The sequence below is a fragment of the Danio rerio genome, chromosome 14, assembly GCF_049306965.1.
Source record: "Danio rerio strain Tuebingen ecotype United States chromosome 14, GRCz12tu, whole genome shotgun sequence".
In the NCBI taxonomy this organism is placed as follows: domain Eukaryota; kingdom Metazoa; phylum Chordata; class Actinopteri; order Cypriniformes; family Danionidae; genus Danio; species Danio rerio.
The window spans coordinates 57,565,676-57,588,277 of record NC_133189.1 but is presented as its reverse complement, the minus strand read 5'-3'; the positions used below and the strand labels follow the sequence as shown (position 1 = coordinate 57,588,277).

The window sequence follows — 22,602 nt, the reverse complement described above, 5'->3', positions numbered from 1 at the left end:
ATAAGCAGTATACATGTCACAGACAAGTGCAATATCCATTCATTCATTTTCCGTTGGCTTAGTCTCTGATTTATCACAGCGGAATGAACCGCCAACTACTCTGACATATGTTTTACACAGCCAATGCCCTTCCATACACCCATACACTCGCACATTTATACACTCATACAGTACGCCCAGTTTCATTCATTTTCTTTTCGGCTTAGTCCCTTTATTAATCAGGGGTCGCCACAGCGGAATGAACCGCCAACTTATCCAGCATATGTTTTACACAGCGGATGCCCTTCCAGCCGCAAGCCATCTCTGAGAAACATCTATATACACACATACACACACTCATACACTACGGACAATTTAGCTTACCCAATTCACCTATAGCGCATGCCTTTGGACTTCTGGAGGAAACCCACGCCAACACAGGGAGAACATGCAAACTCCACACAGAAACACCAACTGACCAAGCCGGGACTCAAACCAGCGAACTTCTTGCTGTGAGGCCACAGTGCTAACCACTGAGCCACTATGGCTGTCAACTTAAAAAACAGACAGACATGCTGGCAGAGAATGAGTTAAACTCTGTAAAAACAAATATGGTGAGTGTAACTCTTAGGATTATGATAATCTTTCTGTGAAGATGTGCTTTAACAATGCTGGCCTGTAAATCTGCCATCAGTCACTGTGTGAGGATTACAGCAGATGATGGAGGCGCTGCTGGAGTTAACACTAGTTATATGCACTGCACATTGCATAATGAATAAAATAGTAATGTGATTATATAGTGCATATATACATACAGTACACACACACACACACACACACACATACTGTACAGTACATACATTGCACCAGCAGGTCTTTTTTTTTTGACCCAGGCTTCTCCCAAAAGACATTAGGTTGATGTAGAAGAGGTTCGATTGTGGAAAATATATATTTTGCAGCTTTTATATTTGCATTTGAACAAAAAGTGGCATGTGCAAAATTATTCACACCCTTTGCAAACTATCCACCTGGGCTTATGCTTAATATTAAAAGAACACTCCACCCTTTGTAGAGTTATCTTACAAGTTTTCTACATTTAAAGAGTGTATTTTAACCATTTTTTAAATACATTTAGACAATTTTCTTCTGGCGCGGTCACTTTTAGCTTAGCTTAGCATAATGAATTGAATCGGATTAGACCGTTAGCATTTAATTCCAAAAATTTGAAAAAGTTTTGATAATTTTCCTATTTAAAGCTTTACATCATGAATTAAAGTCAACAAAGACATTAAAAATGACTATTTTCCACTCTAATATTACTAGGGTAATGATATTAATAGGGTAATAAATTATCAAGAAACAATGTGCTGGTGATATCAGACTGGAATTTTTCCCAAAATATGCCTTAATTTTCCTGTATTTGTCAGAAATGTAAGATTTGAAAGATGCAATTAAATATCAGTCTCTCTCTCTCTCTCTCTCTCTCTCTCTCTCTCTCTCTCTCTCTCTCTCTCTCTCTCTCTCTCTCTCTCTCTCTCTCTCACTCAGGTCATCTGGTGTCCATCACTCATGTTTATGCAGGACAAGGTAAGACTGATCATTCATATTATTATTGCCAGTAGTGCAATATGATGTGTTGCATTCACAATTAGGCATTTGTATTTCTTATTTAGTCCTATTGTGGAGTGTTTTTTTTTTCAACATAGTCCATTTTGCATTTTATTAACATAACGTTGCATTTTAACATTGCATTTTACTACAATGCATCCCATAATGCAATTCATAACCATAAATAAATTGAAAAAACACAGTTTTCTGAATAACTTAATAACTTGAAATTCGGACTTTATAACTCAATTCTGACTTAGTAACTCGCAATTCTGACTTAATAACTTAAAATTCTGACTTAATAACTCGCAATTCTGACTTAATAACTTAAAATTCTGACTTAATAACTCGCAATTCTGACTTAATAACTTAAAATTCTGACTTAATAACTCGCAATTCTGACTTAATAACTCGCAATTCTGACTTAATAACTCGCAATTCTGACTTAATAACTTAAAATTCTGACTTAATAACTCGCAATTCGGACCTAATAACTTGCAATTCTCACTTTATAACTCAATATTCTGATTTAATAACTCGAAATTCTGACTTTATAACTCGCAATTCTGACTTAATAACCCAAAATTCTGACTTAACTCACATTTCAGACTTAATTACTCGAAATTCGGACTTTATAACTAGCAATTCTGACTTTATGACCCAAAATTCTGACTTAACTGAAAATTCTGACTTTATAACTCGCAGTTCTGACTTAACTCAATATTCTGATTTAATAACTCAAAATTCTGACTTAATAACTTAAAATTCTGAATTTATAACTTGAAATTCTGACTTTATAACTCTAAATTCTGACTTAATACCTTGGAATTCTGACTTAATAACTCAATATTCTGACTTAATAACTTGAAATTCTGATTTAATAACTCAATATTCTGACTTTATAACTCAAAATTTTGACTTAATAACTCACAATTCTGACTTAATAACTTGAAATTCTCACTTTATAACTCAATATTCTGACTTTATAACTCGGAATTCTAAATTAACTCAAAATTCTGACTTAATAACTCAAAATTCTGACTTTATAGCTGAAAATTCTGATTTAATAACTCGAAATTCTGACTTTATAACTCGCAATTCTGACTAAATAACCCAAAATTCTGACTTAACTCGCAATTCAGACTTAATAACTCGAAATTCTGACTTTATAACTAGCAATTCGGACTTAATAACCCAAAATTCTGACTTAACTCGCAATTCAGATTTAATAACTCGCAATTCTGACTTAATAACTTGAAATTCTGACTTCATAACTCTAAATTCTGACTTAATAACTCAATATTCTGACTTAATAACTCAAAATTCTGACTTAACTCTAAATTCTGATTTAACTCAAAATTCTGATTTAACTCAAAATTCTGACTTAACTCTAAATTCTGACTTGACTCGAAATTCTGACTTAATAACTCGCAATTCTGACTTAATAACTTGAAATTCTCACTTTATAACTCAATATTCTGACTTTATAACTCGGAATTCTGACTTAACTCAAAATACTGACTTAATAACTCAATATTCTTACTTTATAGCTGAAAATTCTGATTTAATAACTCGAAATTCTGACTTTATAACTCGCAATTCTGACTTAATAACCCAAAATTCTGACTTAACTCGCAATTCAGACTTAATACCTCGAAATTTGGACTTTATGACTAGCAATTCTGACTTTATGACCCAAAATTCTGACTTAACTGAAAATTCTGACTTTATAACTCGCAGTTCTGTCTTAACTCAATATTCTGATTTAATAACTCAAAATTCTGACTTAACTCAATATTCTGATTTAACTCAAAATTCTGAATTAATAACTTGAAATTCTGACTTCATAACTCTAAATTCTGACTTTATATCTCAATATTCTGATTTAATAACTCAAAATTCTGACTTAACTCTAAATTCTGACTTGACTCGAAATTCTGACTTAATAACTCAAAATTCTGACTTTACAGCTGAAAATTCTGACTTTTTTAACTCACAATTCTGACTTAACTTGCAATTCAGACTTTATAACTTAAAATTTAGACGTAATAACTCAAAATTCAGACTTTATAGCACAGAATTCTGACTTAATAATTTTTTTAACATTGTATTTATTTATTTATTTTTCTTCAGTTACAGGAACAGGCTTCCATATCCGATCTGTGTCACATGACTACAGAAAAAATCAGAATTGGGTCACTTGAACATGCAGTGTGAATGCAGCCTATTTCAATCTACTGAAATATCAATTAAAGTCACTTTGTTTGATTTTAGAAATCAAAAGTTGACAGAGCAGATGAGTAATGCATCCCATAATCTATTTAATAACTGTAAATAAATTGAAAAAACACAGTGAATCAAAAAACATAATGCGTAAAATATGAATGAACTGATATTTGCTGCACGGTGCATTGAATATAATGATCTGAGGTCTCAGTGGGAGAGCAGGCTGTGGACTCTGCAATAATGTGTGTCTTTGTGTTTGCTCTCATGACTGTATTTGATAACTGTGTGTTTGGGCGACGCTGTAAATAAAGGCCTTGTTCTGCGCACACACACACACACACACACAAACACCATCATCTGCATCAGCCAAACTCATGCTGATGAGGATGTGGAGGACTTTAGAAATGTGTTGGTCTTAAAATATGCAGTGTTTGTCACACGTTTCTGACACCTACAGCTCTTATTGTTCCTCTCACTAACAAACTGTGCTGTGAACTTTTCTGCTGTGCTTCTAATAGACCTGCTGAGGCTTTAAAATACTAAACATTGGTTATGGTTAGCACTGTGGCCTCACAGCAACAATTTAGCATACCCAATTCCCCTATAACACATGTGTTTGGACTGCGGGGGAAACCAGAGCACCCGGAGGAAACCCACACGGGGAGAACATGCAAACTCCACACAGAAACACCAACTAACCTAGCTGGGACTCAAACCAGTGACCTTCTTGCTGTCAGGCGATCATGCTACCCACTGTGCCACCGTGATGTCCCATTAATAAATAAATAATAATAATATAATAAACTTATAATAAACTTTATTTTTGTATAGCCCTTATATATATATATATATATATATATATATATATATATATATATATATATATATATATATATATATATATATATATATATATATATATATATATATATATATATATATATATAGGGCGAGGCAGTGGCACAGTAGGTAGTGCTCAGAAGGTCGCCGGGTTGCTGGTTCGAACCTCGGCTCAGTTGGTGTTTCTGTGTGGAGTTTGCATGTTCTCCCTGCCTTCGCATGGGTTTCCTCCGTGTGCTCCGGTTTCCCCCACAGTCCAAAGACATGTGGTACAGGTGAATTGGGTAGGCTAAATTGTTCATAGTGTATGAGTGTGTGTGTAATGTGTGTGTGGATGTTTCCCAGAGATGGGTTGCGGCTGGAAGGGCATCCGCTGCGTAAAAACTTGCTGGATAAGTTGGCGATTCATTCCGCTGTGGTGACCCCGGATTAATAAAGGGACTAAGCCGACAAGAAATGAATGAATGAATATATATATATATATATACTACTCAAAAAATAAAGGGGGCACTTGGAGTTCTTTTTATTGTTTTGAGCAGTGCAATATGTCTTTAATTAATCATGAAATCTTATTATACAGTATAAAATATTATAAAATATATGTAAATATAAATGTTGCGATTAACCTTTGCGATTAACCTTTGTCCAGCACTAATATATATATATATATATATATATATATATATAGAGTTAAAGTCAGAGTTATTCGCCCCCCTGTTTATTTTTTTCTCCAATTTCTGTTTAACAGGGTGCAGATTTTTTCAGCACATTTCTAATCATAATAGTTTTTATAAGTCATCTCTAATAACTGATTTATTTTATCTTTGCCATGATAACAGTAAATAATATAATAATAATAATAATAATAATAATTCATTTTATTTGTAAATGGCGCCTTTCTAGACACCCAAGGTCGCCTTACAATAAGCATTAGCAGACATGCTGAAACAAATGAAACATTACTAAAAGCAATCATATTAGACTAGTGTTACGCCCTCGAGGCGAAACAAGAAAAAAAAGAGGGGGAAGCCAAAAGTCACGTTTTCAAAAGTTTATTTTAAGCCCACTGTGACTTAACATTAGGCAAAACACCCCGCCAACTCGCACGCCGCTGGTCTCCGTCCAACCCTTAGCCGGAAGAGTCTCCCAAACAGTGGCAGGACGCTGATAAAAGAGCGCACACTTAGACTCAGGTGTTCCCCATCCACCTGATAATGCCGCGGCATAGATATATACATTAGATGTCGCCTGGCCTATTGTTGTCTATTGGACGGAATGCGTCAATAGCGCCGCCATCTTGCTACAGGGTAGCGCTCCTTTGAAATGAATGCGGGACCAAGGTACAGTGGAGGACTGTGGCTATCCAAAGCCAGAGATATACACATATACACATATATCTATGATCGGGAGTTTTCCTGGATGTTAGTGTGTAATTTTTTTTTCTAATTACAAAATTTATAATTTTACATCACTTTTCTACATTGATGGATCACATCACATCAAAAGTTCAGAACATACAAAAACAGAAAAAACTTAATATTACCTATGAAATGTTCTGCCTTTGTGCTTTGTTTTCTTTGTTTTCTCGTTACTACACCCGTAGACAGCGCTAAAGTCCCACATCTTCATGTAATAACACTGTGTTGTCTAGTGCGGTTGAATGACATTTGTCCTGGGAGCACTGTACCAATATGGCGGCGCTATTGACGCATGCTCAGGGTCCCTATGCGATATCTAGTGTATATATCTATGATGCCGCACAATGTTACAGCGCATCTGTAGAGGGAGCAAAACAGACACACAAACAGACACGGCAAACAAATGACAGCGCATTAGGCGTCACACTAGATCAGTGGTGCTCAACACTGTTCCTGGAGATCGACCTTCCTGCAAAGTTCAGCTCCAACCCTGAACAAACACACCTGAACCAATTAATTAGGACCTGAACAGCACTTGATAATTACAGGCAGGTGTATTTGATATGGGTTGCAACTGAAATCTGCAGGGAGGTCGATCTCCAGGAACAGGGTTGGTCACACCTACACTAGATATTCTTCAAGACACTTCTACACAGCTTTTAAGTGACATTTAAAGGCTTCACTAGGGTAATTAGGGTAACTAGGCAGGTTAGGGTAATTAGGCAGGTTATTGTATAATGATGGTTTGTTCTGTAGACTATCGAGGAAAATATAGCTTAAAGGGGCTAATAATATTGAGCTTAAAATGAATTAAAAAAATGTAAAAACTGCTTTTATTCTAGCCAAAATAAGACTTTCTCCAGAAGTTTTTTTTGTTTTTATCAGACATACTGTGCTCTGGTAAAAATCATTTGGAAATATTTTAAAAAAGAAGAAAAAAAAAAAAAAACGAAGGGGGCGAATAATTCTGACTTCAGCTATAAAGATAACTGTGTAATATTAATATATTAATGAGTGTGTGTGTGTGTGTGCAGAACTGCAGTGTGTTTTGACTGTAATGCAGTAATAATGTGCACCTTTTATAAAGCTGTATGGAAGGATAATTATTGTGTAAGGAGCTATACAAGTAAAATTGAATTAGTAAAAATAATCCAGAGCTATAATAATCAGCGCTGTTTACTCTCTTGCCTTTGACTGATGCATGCATGTTGTTTTTTATTATTTATATTTTAGTATTACTTTTAAATATATTTAATTGTATTTTTAATACCAGTTATTTTTAGTTTTATTGTCTAGTTTATTTTATTGTAAAGCACTTTGGATCAACTACGGTTGTGTTAAATTGTGCTCTATAAATAAAGTTTGCCTTGCCTTGCCTTGCCTATGGAAGGATAATTATTGTGTAAGGAGCTATACAAGTAAAATTGAATTAGTAAAAATAATTCAGAGCTATAATAATCAGCGCTGTGTGTGTGTGTGTGTGTGTGTGTTCAGGTGCTGTGGTTCTGCAGATCAGCTGTTTCTCCGAGGCCGAGCGGATCTACATGTTGGCCAAAGACGTCAGCATCAGTGGGAAACAGCTCTGCTCGCTGGTCATCCCTGAGATCCTGGTGCGCAAAACACACACACACACACACACACACACAATATATATATATATACAACACACACACACACACACACACACACACAGAGGATACATACAGTACAGCACCTTAAGCTGAACACTAGTGTCTTGCTAAATAACTAGAAGATAGTATTTGTTACTAATAACACTTGCTCTGATGGTTTGTTTAAAACTGCAACAAAACGGTTGACATTTTACATGCCATTTTTAGAGTTTTCATCCACATTCTGACTATTTAAATCCCTTTTTCAGAGATTATATGATGTTAATATTTGAGTATATTTGAATGCTTTTGCAGTCAGATGATCAGTTTATTGGACAGGGAGAGTGACGTGGTTTTATGTTTTACTTTCAAATGTTTGGGTGAACTGTCCCTTTAAGACTCATGATGCAGGTTCAGCTTTATCTTCATCTCCCTCTTGTGGCCGACAGAGAAACTGCAGTATTTACTCCACATACACAGATGCACAGAAAGAGACACACACACACGGAAACAGAATCACATAGACACACACACACACACGCAAACAGAAACACACAGAAATACAACACACACAGAAACAGACACTCGACACACACACACACACACACAAACACACACACAGAGATACATAATCACGCACACACACACAAACATGAAACAGACATGGAAACGGACACATACACACAAAGTGACTCAGAAACTCACTCACTCACACACACACACACACACACACACACGAAAACAGAAGCACAAAGACAAACAAATACACACATGCACAGACAGACACACTCATGGAAACAGATTTACAGGCTCACACACACGGAATCATAATCACACATACACACATACACAGACACAAACATAGAAACAGAGACACACACACACACATACAAAGAAATCCACTGACACACACCCACACACACACACACACAGGAAAACAGAAACACAAAGACACACAAATACACAGACACACACATAGAAACAGACTCACAGGCACACACACACACACACACACACACAAAGTAACTCAGAAATCCACTGACACACACACACACACACACACACACGAAAACAGAAGCACAAAGACACACAAATACACAGACACACACATAGAAACAGACTCACAGGCACACACACACACACACACACACACACACACACACACACACACACACACACACACACACACACACACAAAGTAACTCAGAAATCCACTGACACACACACACACACACACACACACACACACACACGAAAACAGAAGCACAAAGACACACAAATACACACATGCACAAACAGAAACTCACACAAAACACACAGACAGACACACACATGGAAACAGACTCACAGGCGCACACACACAGAAACTCACAGATACACACTCGCACACAGACACACACAGACAGAGACACACACACAAAAACTCTCTCTCTCTCTCTCTCACACACACACACACACACACACACACAAACATATACACACACAGAAACCCACTAATACACACACACCACACAGACAAACATGAAAACAGACACACACACACACACACACACACACACAGAAACCCACTGACACTCATTCTGATGTTGTTGTGTGTCCTCAGCACCGCCGGCTGGAGAAGCGCAGTGTGCCGCTGCTGGTGTTTGTGAACCCGAAGAGCGGCGGGCTGAAGGGCAGAGAGATCCTGTACAGCTTCCGGAAACTGCTGAACCCACATCAGGTGTTTGAGCTGAGCAGCGGAGGACCACTAGCTGGGTCAGTCTGTGTGTGTGTGTGTGTGTGTGTGTGTGTGTGTGTGTGTGTGTGTGTGTGCGCGCATTTGTGTGTGTGTGTGTGTGTGTATATGTGTGTGTATGCATTTGTGTGTGTATGTATGCATTTGTGTGTGTGTGCATGTGTGTGTTTGTGCGTGTGTGTGTGTATGCATTTGTGTGTGTGTGTGTGTGTATGCATTTGTGTGTGTGTGCATGTGTGTGTTTGTGCATTTGTGTGTGAGTGTGTGTGTGCATGTGTGTTTGTGCATTTGTGTGTGTGTGTGTGTGTGTGTGTGCATTTGTGTGTGTGTGCATGTGTGTGTTTGCATTTGTGTGTGTGTGTGTGTGTATATATACATTTGTGTGTGTGTGTGTGTGTGTGTGTGTGTGTGTGTGCATGTGTGTTTGTGCATTTGTGTGTGTGTGTTTATGCATTTGTGTTTGTGCATTTGTGTGTGTGTGTGTGTGTGTGTATGGATTTGTGTGTGTGTGTGTGTATGTGTGTGTTTGTGCATTTTTGTGTGTCTGTTTAATTGTGTGTGCATTTGTGTGTTTGTGGATTTGAGTGTATGCGAGAGGTTGAGAGTATCTGTCTGTCTGTGTGTATATTTGTGTGTGTATGTTTGTGTGTGTGTGTGTGTGTGTGTGTGTGTATGTTTGTGTGTGTGTGTGTGTGTGTGTGTGTGTGTGTGTGTGAGGGATTACCTCTGTCTGTCTGTGTGTTTATGTGTGTAGCTGTATGTGCGCACCTGTTTGTCTCAATGTTTCTTTAACTGTGTGTGTGTGTGTGTGTGTGTGTGTGTGTGTGATACAGGCTGCACACTTTCAGAGACGTCCCTCATTTTCGTATCCTGGTGTGTGGTGGTGACGGGACGGTGGGCTGGGTTCTGGGTGTTCTGGAGTCCATACGCCACAAAATCTGCTGTCCAGAGCCCGCCATCAGCATCATCCCTCTGGGCACAGGTGTGTGTGTGTGTGTGTGTGTGTGTGTGTGTATTAGGGCTGCACGCTATGGGAAAAAAACTGACATTGCTTTTTGTGTGTATGTGTGTGTTTGTGTATCTGTGTGTGTGATTGTTTGTGTTTATCTGTGTCTCTGTATGTGTATATGTGTGTGTGGTGTGGATGAACGTGTGTGTGTGTGTGTGTGTGTGTCAGGGAATGATCTGGCTCGAGTGCTGCGCTGGGGCGCGGGGTACAGTGGTGAAGACCCCTATAATATCCTGCTGTCTGTGGACGAGGCTGAGGAGGTGCAGATGGACCGCTGGACTATTCTTCTGGACGCACAAGAGATGACTGAAGACGGAAAGGAGAACTGCTTTCTGGAGCCGCCAAAGGTCAAATTACATTACATATCAATTATTAATATGAATATGCAACTATTTTTGTGTGACAGTGTGTGTACCTATATACACTCACCGGCCACTTTATTAGGTACACCTTACTAGTACTGGGTTGGACCCTCTTTTGCCTTCTAATCCCAGTAGATCAGCAGTTTCTGAAATACTCAGAGCAGCCCGTCTGGCAGCAACAACCATGCCACGTTCAAAGTCTCTTAAATCCCCTTTCTTCCCCATTCTGATGCTCGCTCTGAACTGCAGCAGATCCTCTTGACCATGTCTACATGCCTAAATGCATTGAGCTGCTGCCCTGTGATTGGCTGATTAGACATTTGCGTTAACCAGCAGTTGGACAGCTGATATAATATGTGTGTGTGTGTGTGTGTGTGTGTGTATACTGTATATATATATATATATATATATATAGTATTTAAACTATGCAGTGGATCAACATTACCTTTCCTCAGCACCCCATTCTTATGTTTGGCTGATTTTGAAAATACTTTTTTAATCCACTTCAAATGTTGACTACTATAGATATACACTCAGCGGCCACTTTATTAGGTACACCTGTCCAACTGCTTGTTAACACAAATGTCTAATCAGCCAATCACATGGCAGCAGCTCAATGCCTTTAGGCATGTAGACATGGTCAAGAGGATCTGCTGCAGTTCAAAGCGAGCATCAGAATGGGGAAGAAAGGGGATTTAAGTGACTTTGAACGTGGCATGGTTGTTGCTGCCAGACGGGCTGCTCTGAGTATTTCAGAAACTGCTGATCTACTGGGATTTTCACGCACAACCATCTCTAGGCTTTACAGAGAATGCTCCGACAAAGAGGATATATCCAGTGAGCGGCAGTTCTTTGGGCGCAAATGCCTTTTTGATGAGGCCAAAGGTCAGAGGAGAATGGCCAGACTGGTTCCAGCTGATAGAAAGACAACAGTAACTCAAATAAGCACTCGCTACAACCGAGCCATCCTCCTAAGTGGACAGTTAAAAAGACCAATCAAACTAACAATGGCATCAAGTATTACCCAATCAAAAGTAGGAAATAAGGCATCTTCAAAAAATGTGTGTGGGATGATTTGCATGAAAAGCTACTTTTTTTTAAAAATGATGAAAATAAATACCTGCAATTTCACTCTCAAATACGGGACATTACGTATTTTAAGAGACTGGTGGGAACCGTAACTGTGTGATGCTATCATGTCAATATGGAGCAAAATCTCTGAGGAATATTTCCAGTAGCTTGTTGAATCTCTGTCACTAATGATTAAGGCAGTTCTGAAGGCAAAAGGGAGTACAAGTAAGGTGTACCTAATAAAGTGGCCGATTTGTGCATATATATTTACACATGCGCGTGTGTAATGTAAAATATACTCTTTATTTATTTAAATTAAATGATAATATATATTTATATTTTACTTTTTGTTTTACTTTTGTTTTTACACATAATTTTCATTGTGTGTGTGTGTGTGTGTGTGTGTGTGTGTGTGTGTGTGTGTGTGTGTGTGTGTGTGTGTGTGTGTGTGTGTGTGTGTGTGTGTGTGTGTGTGTGTGTGTGTGTGTGTGTGTGTGTGCGTGCGTGCTGTAGATTGTGCAGATGAATAATTACTTTGGTCTGGGGATTGATGCTGAGTTGAGTCTGGATTTTCATCACGCGCGCGAGGAGGATCCGGACAAGTTCAACAGCCGGTGAGTGTTGTGTTTGTGTCACAATGAAGCTCTCGGTGTGTGTCAGGGTTCAACGCTAAGGATTTTTTCTACTGGTCCGATCGGGCAAGTGGTTTAGATTTATACTTGCCCTGCCAAAATTTTCACTGGCCCCACCAAAAAAAAAAGGTAAGTTAATAGCTATTTTTTAGCCACATATTTTAAATAATGTGTCAAAAATAAAGTCTGTAAATCTAGAATTTCAATACTTAAAAAACAATTGTAAAAATAAGTGTTATGCAAACAAAAACAGCCGTATGGAAAATGTGGAGGTATTTTATTGCAGTTTGAAATTATTTAACAAAAGCTGGCTGACTTGTCAAACTGACGGCAAACTATGCATAACATCACTAAATTTTTATTTTATCGTGTTTTTTCCATGTAAATGTCTACTTCCAACAGGTTAGAGACAGACATTTTCGTTTAGCCTTATAATTTGATGTTGCTGACATGTTGCTGTTTCTACGCTGTACTGATTGTTACCAGGTAACAAAAAAAATAGCATGGTTAAATCAATCATATAAGACGAATCAGAAAGCAATATGTTGTTTACGACATTACAGAGAAGGTAGCGTTTAAGACTTAAAAGCACAAGCTTTAAATGCACGCAATTGACAAATAGTCAAAGACAAATTAAAAGTTAGTGACTGACAAGGCAGCACTGTCCCAATCAAGCCAGTAATGATCCGGTCTACTGTCCCAAGTGTCTCTCACACTGGCCCTGGGCCACCGGGCAGTCCTTATTGTTGAGCCCTGTGTGTGTGTGTTTTTTATTTTATTTTTATTTTTTTAATAATTGTATTTTATTGGATTTTTCAAAAACAACCACAAAGACACACATACATATATACACACATACACAAACACACACAACACTAGGCACTGTCTCGGACAAATCCCATACAATGAGTCAATGAACAAATAACAATGACATCACAGCTTAGCAAGTGACAACAGAAAATAGAATAAAGAAGTAAAATTAAATATGCAAAATAAGTAAATTAAGTCTCTGAAGTATCCTCAGAGGTTGAGTGGCTGGTTTGCTCATCTAGATAGTTTAGAAATAAACCCCAAACACTGAACATTTTTTCAATAAAAGGAGTCCTCAAAAATCTCAGTCTTTCAATCTGTATTACCGAAGTCATGTCTGCAATCCACATTTGAAATGTAGGAGGTGACGATGACTTCCAATGTCGGAGCAAAAGCCTTTTGGCCACAATCATACCTAAAGACAAAGACTGCTGGAGGCCATGTGGGAGATGAGAAATGTGTTGTGAATATCCAAAAATAGCAAGTTCTGCATCAGGGGGTAAAGATTTGACATAAGCTTTAGAGTACCAATCGAATATGTTTTAACAAAGGGCAGAACCAGAAAGCATGGGAAGTTGTGTCTTCTGTCATCGGTGTGTGTTTTGATTGTGTGTGTGTGTGTGTGTGTGTGTTCCGCAGGTTCCACAATAAAGGTGTGTATGTGAAGGTGGGTCTGCAGAAACTGAGTCACACACGAAACCTCCATAAAGACATCCGACTGCAGGTGGACAAGCTGGAGGTGGAGCTGCCCAACATAGAGGGACTGATCTTCCTCAACATCCCCAGGTACAACACATAAACACAGATGTGCTCACTCACACACACACACACACACACACACACACACACACACTCATATTTATAAACTCGCACACTCATTCACACATCGAACACACACAGACAGACACGCACATACACACTCATTCACACTCAAGTCTGTAGAAGAGTGTGTGCATGTGTGCAGTTTGTGTGTGATTCAGTGTGTGAGAGTGCAAGTGTAAATGTGTGTTTGTGTGTGTGTATTTTTGTGTGTATGCATGTGTGTTTTTGATTGTTTTCGTGTTTGTTTGTGAGTGTGTGTGTGCACGTGTCTGTGTGTGTGAGTTTGTTTGTGTATAAGACTGAGTTTGTGTGTGTTTGTTCATGTGGGTGCAAGTCCGTGTGTCAGTTTGTCTGTGTATGCATGAGTGATTGTGTGTGTGAGCAAATAAAAGAATGTGTGTAGTTGTAGTATTTATTACGTCAGTGGGAAGAGCAAGAGTCTGTAAAACATGAAAACATGAATGTGTGTGTGTGTGTGTGTGTGTGTGTGTGTGTGTGTGTGTGTGTGTGTGTGTGTGTGTGTGTGTGTGTGTATTCAGCTGGGGCTCTGGTGCTGATCTCTGGGGTTCAGACAATGACAGTCGCTTCGGACGGCCCAGGATTGATGATGGGATGCTGGAGGTTGTGGGAGTCACTGGTGTGGTGCACATGGTGAGTTATGATCCATGCACTCGTTTTGCACACATCTGCTTTAATAGATCACTGTCGCTTGCATTACAAACTGTATATCACACTAAACATTAGTGAATAAAGCTGCGTTTCCATCTAATGATGCACAGAAGAGCATCACCTCCTCAGCTCCTGCACTGATATCACTGAGAGAAGTGGAGTGTGCTGCATTGATTGGGTTTCTCCATTGTGGTGTTTGTACTCCTCTAATAAATGAGTTGCGCCTCAGAAGACCAACGCAATGAGCGCGGTGAATGCGGTGGCTTTTGGAGGCATGATTACTGTTGTATTTTGATTATTGTTGTGATGTTATTACTGCTGTATTGTGATTATTGTGTTGTGATGATTGTATTGTTGTGCAGGGTCAGGTTCAGAGTGGTCTCCGCTCAGGCATCCGCATCGCTCAGGGCAGCTACATCCGCATCACAGTGAGCAAAGCTCTGCCGGTGCAGGTGGACGGGGAACCCTGGATCCAGTCACCTGGACAGATCATCATCTCAGCTGCAGGACCCAAGGTATCATAAATACTCCAATAACATACCTTGCAATGTCGTGATTGACCAACAGCTGATGGAGTATACACTAACCTGTGCATTATTCTGACACTAGATGGCGCCAAACAGTCGAAAACACAAAGCTGACAGAAACAAAAACAGCTGATGGAGTATACACTAACCTGCACATTATTCAGACACAAGATGGCGCCAAACATTCGAAAACAGCTGATGGAGTATACACTAACCTGAGCATTATTTAGACACAAGATGGCGCCAAACAGTCTAAAAAAGCTGATGGAGTATACACTAACCTGAGCATTATTTAGACACAAGATGGCGCCAAACATTCGAAAACAGCTGATGGAGTATACACTAACCTGCACAGTATTTAGACACAAAATGGCGCCAAACAGTCTAAAAAAGCTGATGGAGTATACACTAACCTGCACATTATTCAGACACAAGATGGCGCCAAACATTCGTAAACAGCTGATGGAGTATACACTAACCTGCACATTATTTAGACACAAGATGGCGCCAAACATTCGAAAACAGCTGATGAAGTATACACTAACCTAAGCCTTATTCAGACACAAGATGGAGACAAACAGTCTAAAACAGCTGATGGAGTATACACTAACCTGCGCAACATTCAGGCACTAGATGGAGACAAACAGTCAAAAACACAAAATTGACAGAGACTAAAACAGCTGATGGAGTATACACTACCCTGCGCATTATTCAGACTCTAGATGGTGCCAAACAGTCAAAAACAGCTTATGGAGGATACACTAACCTGTGCATTATTCAGACACTATATGGAGACAAACAGTCAAAAACAGCTGATGGAGTATGCACTAACCTGCACATTATTCAGACACTAGATGGCGCCAAACAGTCAAAAACAGCTGATGGAGTATGCACTAACCTGCACATTATTCAGACACTAGATGGAGACAGTCGAAAACAGCTGATGGAGTATACACTAACCTGCACATTATTCAGACACTAGATGGAGACAAACAGTTGAAAACAGCTGATGGAGTAAACACTAACCTGCACATTATTCAGACACTAGATGGAGACAAACAGTTGAAAACAGCTGATGGAGTAAACACTAACCTGCACATTATTCAGACACTAGATGGAGACAAACAGTTGAAAACAGCTGATGGAGTATACACTAACCTGCACATTATTCAGACACTAGATGGAGACAAACAGTTGAAAACAGCTGATGGAGTATGCACTAACCTGCACATTATTCAGACACTAGATGGAGACCGTTGAAAACAGCTGATGGAGTATACACTAACCTGTGCATTATTCAGACACTAGATGAAGACAAACAGTCAAAACAGCTGATGGAGTATACACTAACCTGCACATTATTCAGACACTAGATGAAGACAAACAGTCAAAAACAGCTGATGGAGTATACACTAACCTGCACATTATTCAGACACTAGATGAAGACAAACAGTCAAAAACAGCTGATGGAGTATACACTAACCTGCACATTATTCAGACACTAGATGAAGACAAACAGTCAAAAACAGCTGATGGAGGATACACTAACCTGCACATTATTCAGACACTAGATGGAGACAAACTGTCAAAAACAGCTGATGGAGTATACACTAACCTGCACATTATTCAGACACTAGATGAAGACAAATAGTCAAAAACAGCTGATGGAGTATACACTAACCTGCACATTATTCAGACACTAGATGGAGACAAACAGTCAAAAACAGCTGATGGAGTATACACTAACCTGCACATTATTCAGACACTAGATGGAGACCGTTGAAAACAGCTGATGGAGTATACACTAACCTGTGCATTATTCAGACACTAGATGAAGACAAACAGTCAAAACAGCTGATGGAGTATACACTAACCTGCACATTATTCAGACACTAGATGAAGACAAACAGTCAAAAACAGCTGATGGAGTATACACTAACCTGCACATTATTCAGACACTAGATGAAGACAAACAGTCAAAAACAGCTGATGGAGTATACACTAACCTGCACATTATTCAGACACTAGATGAAGACAAACAGTCAAAAACAGCTGATGGAGGATACACTAACCTGCACATTATTCAGACACTAGATGAAGACAAACAGTCAAAAACAGCTGATGGAGTATACACTAACCTGCACATTATTCAGACACTAGATGAAGACAAATAGTCAAAAACAGCTGATGGAGTATGCACTAACCTGCGCATTATTCAGACACTAGATGGAGACCGTCGAAAACAGCTGATGGAGTAAACACTAACCTGCACATTATTTAGTCACTAGATGAAGACAAACAGTCAAAAACAGCTGATGGAGTATACACTAACCTGCACATTATTCAGACACTAGATGGAGACAAACTGTCAAAAACAGCTGATGGAGTTTACACTAACCTGCGCATTATTCAGACACAAGATGGCACCAAACAGTCAAACAGCTGATGGAGGATACACTAACCTGCACATTCAGACACAAGATGGAGAAAAACAGTCAAAACAGCTGATGGAGTATACACTAACCTGCACATTATTCAGACACTAGATGGAGACAAACTGTCAAAAACAGCTGATGGAGTTTACACTAACCTGCGCATTATTCAGACACAAGATGGCACCAAACAGTCAAACAGCTGATGGAGGATACACTAACCTGCACATTCAGACACAAGATGGAGAAAAACAGTCAAAACAGCTGATGGAGTATGCACTAACCTGCACATTATTCAGAGACTAGATGTAGACAAACAGTCAAAAACACAAAGTTGACAGAAACGAAAACAGCTGATGGAGTATACACTAACCTATACATTATTCAGACACTAGATAGAGACAAACAGTCAAAAACACAAAGCTGACAGAAACAAAAACAGCTGATGGAGGATACACTAACCTGCGCATTATTCAGACACTAGATGGAGACAAACAGTTGAAAACAGCTGATGGAGTATACACTAACCTGCACATTATTCAGACACTAGATGGAGACAAACACTCAAAAAAACAAAGCTGACAGAATGAAAACAGCTGATTGTGTATAGTTAACCGCGCATTGATAGTTTGGCGCCATCTATTGTCTGAATAATGCGCAGGTTAGTGTTTACTCCATCAGCTGTTTTCATTTCGGACAGTTTTGCAATTAATAAACTATTACAGCTTAAACAATGTTTTGTGTCAAACTTTTAAAGTTAAAAAGTTTCAGCGAGAAATTTAGTAAATAATCAGGAAATGTTCAATTCCGCAAGTGAACTGATGCTTTAAGTGTCTTCACTGTATTTTCCAGTAGCGCACATGTTCAGAAAGCTATATCACACCACTTTATTTACATTTAGAAATAGCAGAAATGAACATAAGTATTAATCTAGGCTAAAAAACGACACCATATATAAAACTAATGATTAAATCTTTGAGGAATGACCACAAGATAAATGTAAACATCGCTCAATTCTAGCTCTGACAAACACATGAGGGTTATAAATGACTGAAAAACAGCAGTATATTGCTCACAAGTGCCCACGATTTACAGTTTGTGATCATATCTCTGCTTTTGATTTTGTTGATTTGTGATCTACATATTCGTAGCTTGAAACAGATGGATATATGAGTGGATTGTGCTGTGTTTCTATGGAGATCGCAGTTATGCTGCCATCACGGCTCACTGTATTTTTCCCGCCAGCCTCCACACAGGAAGACTGAAAACTATGAATAAGCCAGCTTCCTAATTCAATTCTGCGATAACAACCTTCTGGATCTACTTAATCCCTTACATATCAGCTCTCATTGCAGACTGTTGCGCTCTCTTTAGAGTTGTGTGTATTGAATGTGTGTGTTTTTCCCTCTGTTGTACTGTAGGTGTGCATGCTGAGGAAGTCTAAAAGCAAGCAGAAGAAGCAGTCGGGCAGTTTAAAGGAGAGCCGTTCGGACAGTCCGGCCCCGAGTGACCCCTGATCATCAGCTCCGTCTTCTGATTTATATGGTTTTCAGCTACAGTTTGTCTCAGTTTCTCTGATCTAGAATGTAATATTCACATCTCCAGCACATGGTAGTCTGTAGTGTGCAAACGCCTGTCAGCACTGCAGAAAATACAGAGTTTTTGTCATGTTTATAGTCCAAATATATAGAAATACTGAAATCATGAAGCATTTTCTGGATAAGCACACAATATTGTCTCGGTTTCAGAAATAATGAGGTAAAATTAAATGTTTTTCCTTTAAAACAAGCAAAATAGCCTGACAATGGGGGAAGAAAAGTATCTTGTTTTCAGTTTTGCTTGCCTCATTGCCAGCTTATTTAACTTGTTATAAGGAAAAACTTATATATTACTAATATTTAATCACGATTAATTGCATTTGTTTTGACATAACATATGTGTGTGCATTACATATATTTCTTATATACATGCATAGAAGCAAATCAGTTTTGCTACATAGATATTTAATTTTTTATATAGTTTGTATTACACACATGTATTTTATATATAAATATAAGTAAACATTCTCTCAAGTATATGCAATATATAAATATTAAATATACACGGCACACACATTAAATTATGCCAAAGCAAACAAGCATTTTGGATGCATTTGATTTTTTTAAAACGGGACAGTGTTTTATTGCTTGTCTGATTTCAGTATTTTTTGATATTTCGACTAGGAACAAAAGAAAAAATCTGCATTTCTCGCAGTGTGCTTCTCAGGACTGTGCGTTTGCCTTGTGTTCATGCTGGACGCTGCTTTATTTCGTTTGCCAAACACCGTCTTCTTTTCAAGAGGAATATTGTCTTAAAGTTACTGAAATGCTGTGGCACATTATATGACATGTTTATTCACATCGTGTGCTTCATCAATGCCAAAAACCACAACAACTTCAGCACTGCTTCATAATTATTTTATTGCTCGGTTTTTTTTCAGTACAAATATTTACATGTTCTCAAATCAAGACATGCTGCAGAAACAAAATGATTGAAGATATTGGTTTAATAAAATAATTAAATATAGATATAAAAATGTATTTATTATATTATATTATATTATATTATATTATATTATATTATATTATATTATATTATATTATATTATTTTATATTATATTCATGCACAGAAAAAATGTTTCAAATTCTCAAGTTTTGTGATTGACTAAAATGTATTTTTTGTAATTATTATTAATATTTCTACTTAATCTAAAATAGAAATGTCATTGTTTACGCTGTAAAATAACAGTTGTTATTGAAATAACAAAAAGGTGCCATGTTTATATTTGCACACATATATGAGCAATATCACACAGATAGCAGTGCGATTTGGCTGTATATCAGCACTGGTGGGAGTCGTGCTTTGGCTTAATGTCTCACCAGTGCTGATATACAGCCACATTGCACTGCTATAAGTGTGATATTGTGTTTATACAACAGTTAGACGGCACAATCATGTATATAAAAAAGAAAATCAAACAAGGAGAGTCTCAAAAACCTTTTGTATAAGGAACTATTTTCTTTCGCCATTCATTCGCACCTGCAGCTGACGTCAGAACAGCAGAAACCACTGCTCATTCACTAACGTCAATGTAGAGCTAGTGTTTGAATGATTCTCTAGTGTAATGTCTAAAGTGATGACGAAACAGCTGATTTTGATTACATTTTAAGATTGTAAGGCTGAACAGCATGAAATGCCATCAGTCTACAGAGATTTCCCAGTATTTCTCTGTTACAATCCGTAGAGCACAATAATTAACCGTGAAAAAGCAGATTACTATGGTATGACTACAGCACTACAACTTACAACAGAGAGACATGGACTCATAGTGTTACTTACCTGTTTTATAATGATTTGATCTGCTGTAGTTTGATATTACGCTGAGTTTTTCCCCTTTGAGGACATATTATGTGGTCTCTGTCGCCATCTTGTGGTGAAACGTCAACCGTCTTTGCTCTGCTCAGTATGATTGCTGATGGATGCTGATGCGCTGAATCTCTGAAATTATAAATACTTAAAATAGGCACTGTCCTTATAAATAAACTGCCCAGTTGCAACTTAACAACTACATTCTTGCCTAAAAAGCCTTAACAGTACATGATGTTGTCCAACAGCTGCAATATTTGTCAAACTGTAGTGAGTTTATTGATCTGCTGTCACTCTCTGTGGGCGGAGTAATACACTAGAGTGAAGAGGCTGTGCAAGTGCTGTTATTAGAATATCGCACAACTATCAGCCAATCAGATTCAAGAACCCGACAGCACTGTTGTTTTAAACAAATACAAATAAATATATTATTTTATACATGTGTATATGTATATATGTATATATATATATATATATATATTTATATATATATATATATATATATATATATATATATATATATATATATACATATATATACATATATATATATATATATATATATATATATATATATATATATATATATATATATATATATATATATATATGTGTATATATATATATATATATATATAACTATTATTATTATTATTATTATTATTATTATTATTATTTTGACCGATTGTCATGAAATAATAATTTAAAATTAGTAAGAATTTTGCAACATCTTTATGAAATAAAAAAAAATATTATAAGCATTTAACTCAAGTATATTTGCAGTATATTATGTGAATTCTCAAGTGCTCACTTTACATTGTTTTCTACAGCGTTATGTCACATGTCTGTAAAATGTGAATGAGTTACTCTCACTTACATCTCAATTTTTGTAATATCTCTAGGCATTTTGCTTCTAAAATAACTGATGCTTTATTTAAGAATATTTAGATATTTGTACTAGAAAAAACAAACACATTTGCAGCTAGACTATCACACAATATTCACATATAATGGCTGCCTTTTTGGTTTACATTAGTTACTGTTGATCTGGTCATTGTCTGTCTTCATGATTAATAATGTCTTACTTGAAGTTTATTTGCAATAGCAGCCCCCTAGTAGCTTTCTCCAAGTCTTAGAACCAAACCAATGCAGTGTATATAAGTGTACAAACACATCTGAGTGTCTCACAGGATGAAAGAGTTTTTTTGTAGATTTCTCAGCTGTGAGACTGTAGGCGTGATTCATTGTGCGTCTCAGAAGATGTGAGCTAACAATCTAGCATCATTTAAGTGGTGTAATATAGCTTTCTGAACACGTGCGGTACCGAATAATACTGTGAAGACGCTTAAAGCATTAGTTGACTTCCGGAATTGAACATTTCCTGATCATTAACTGTTTCCTTCGTCATGCAAGATGATCATTTCTTTCTGTAGTTGAATAGAAATG

General features: G+C 37.6%; 1 protein-coding gene across 1 annotated transcript in view; it reads left to right on the top strand.

The window, feature by feature from the left end:
- dgkq (diacylglycerol kinase theta) overlaps window positions 1-20,147 on the top strand; it is a 71,886-nt gene extending 51,739 nt beyond the window's left edge. The window contains exons 14-23 of the mRNA XM_073922337.1: window positions 1,528-1,566; window positions 7,566-7,681; window positions 9,285-9,436; window positions 10,250-10,398; window positions 10,594-10,772; window positions 12,372-12,472; window positions 13,940-14,086; window positions 14,662-14,773; window positions 15,154-15,306; window positions 19,172-20,147. Of these exons, the coding sequence (XP_073778438.1) occupies window positions 1,528-1,566; window positions 7,566-7,681; window positions 9,285-9,436; window positions 10,250-10,398; window positions 10,594-10,772; window positions 12,372-12,472; window positions 13,940-14,086; window positions 14,662-14,773; window positions 15,154-15,306; window positions 19,172-19,267 (1,244 nt within the window). The 3' untranslated portion in view covers window positions 19,268-20,147. The remainder of the gene's footprint in view (window positions 1-1,527; window positions 1,567-7,565; window positions 7,682-9,284; window positions 9,437-10,249; window positions 10,399-10,593; window positions 10,773-12,371; window positions 12,473-13,939; window positions 14,087-14,661; window positions 14,774-15,153; window positions 15,307-19,171) is intronic.
- The last annotated feature ends 2,455 nt before the right edge of the window (window positions 20,148-22,602 follow it).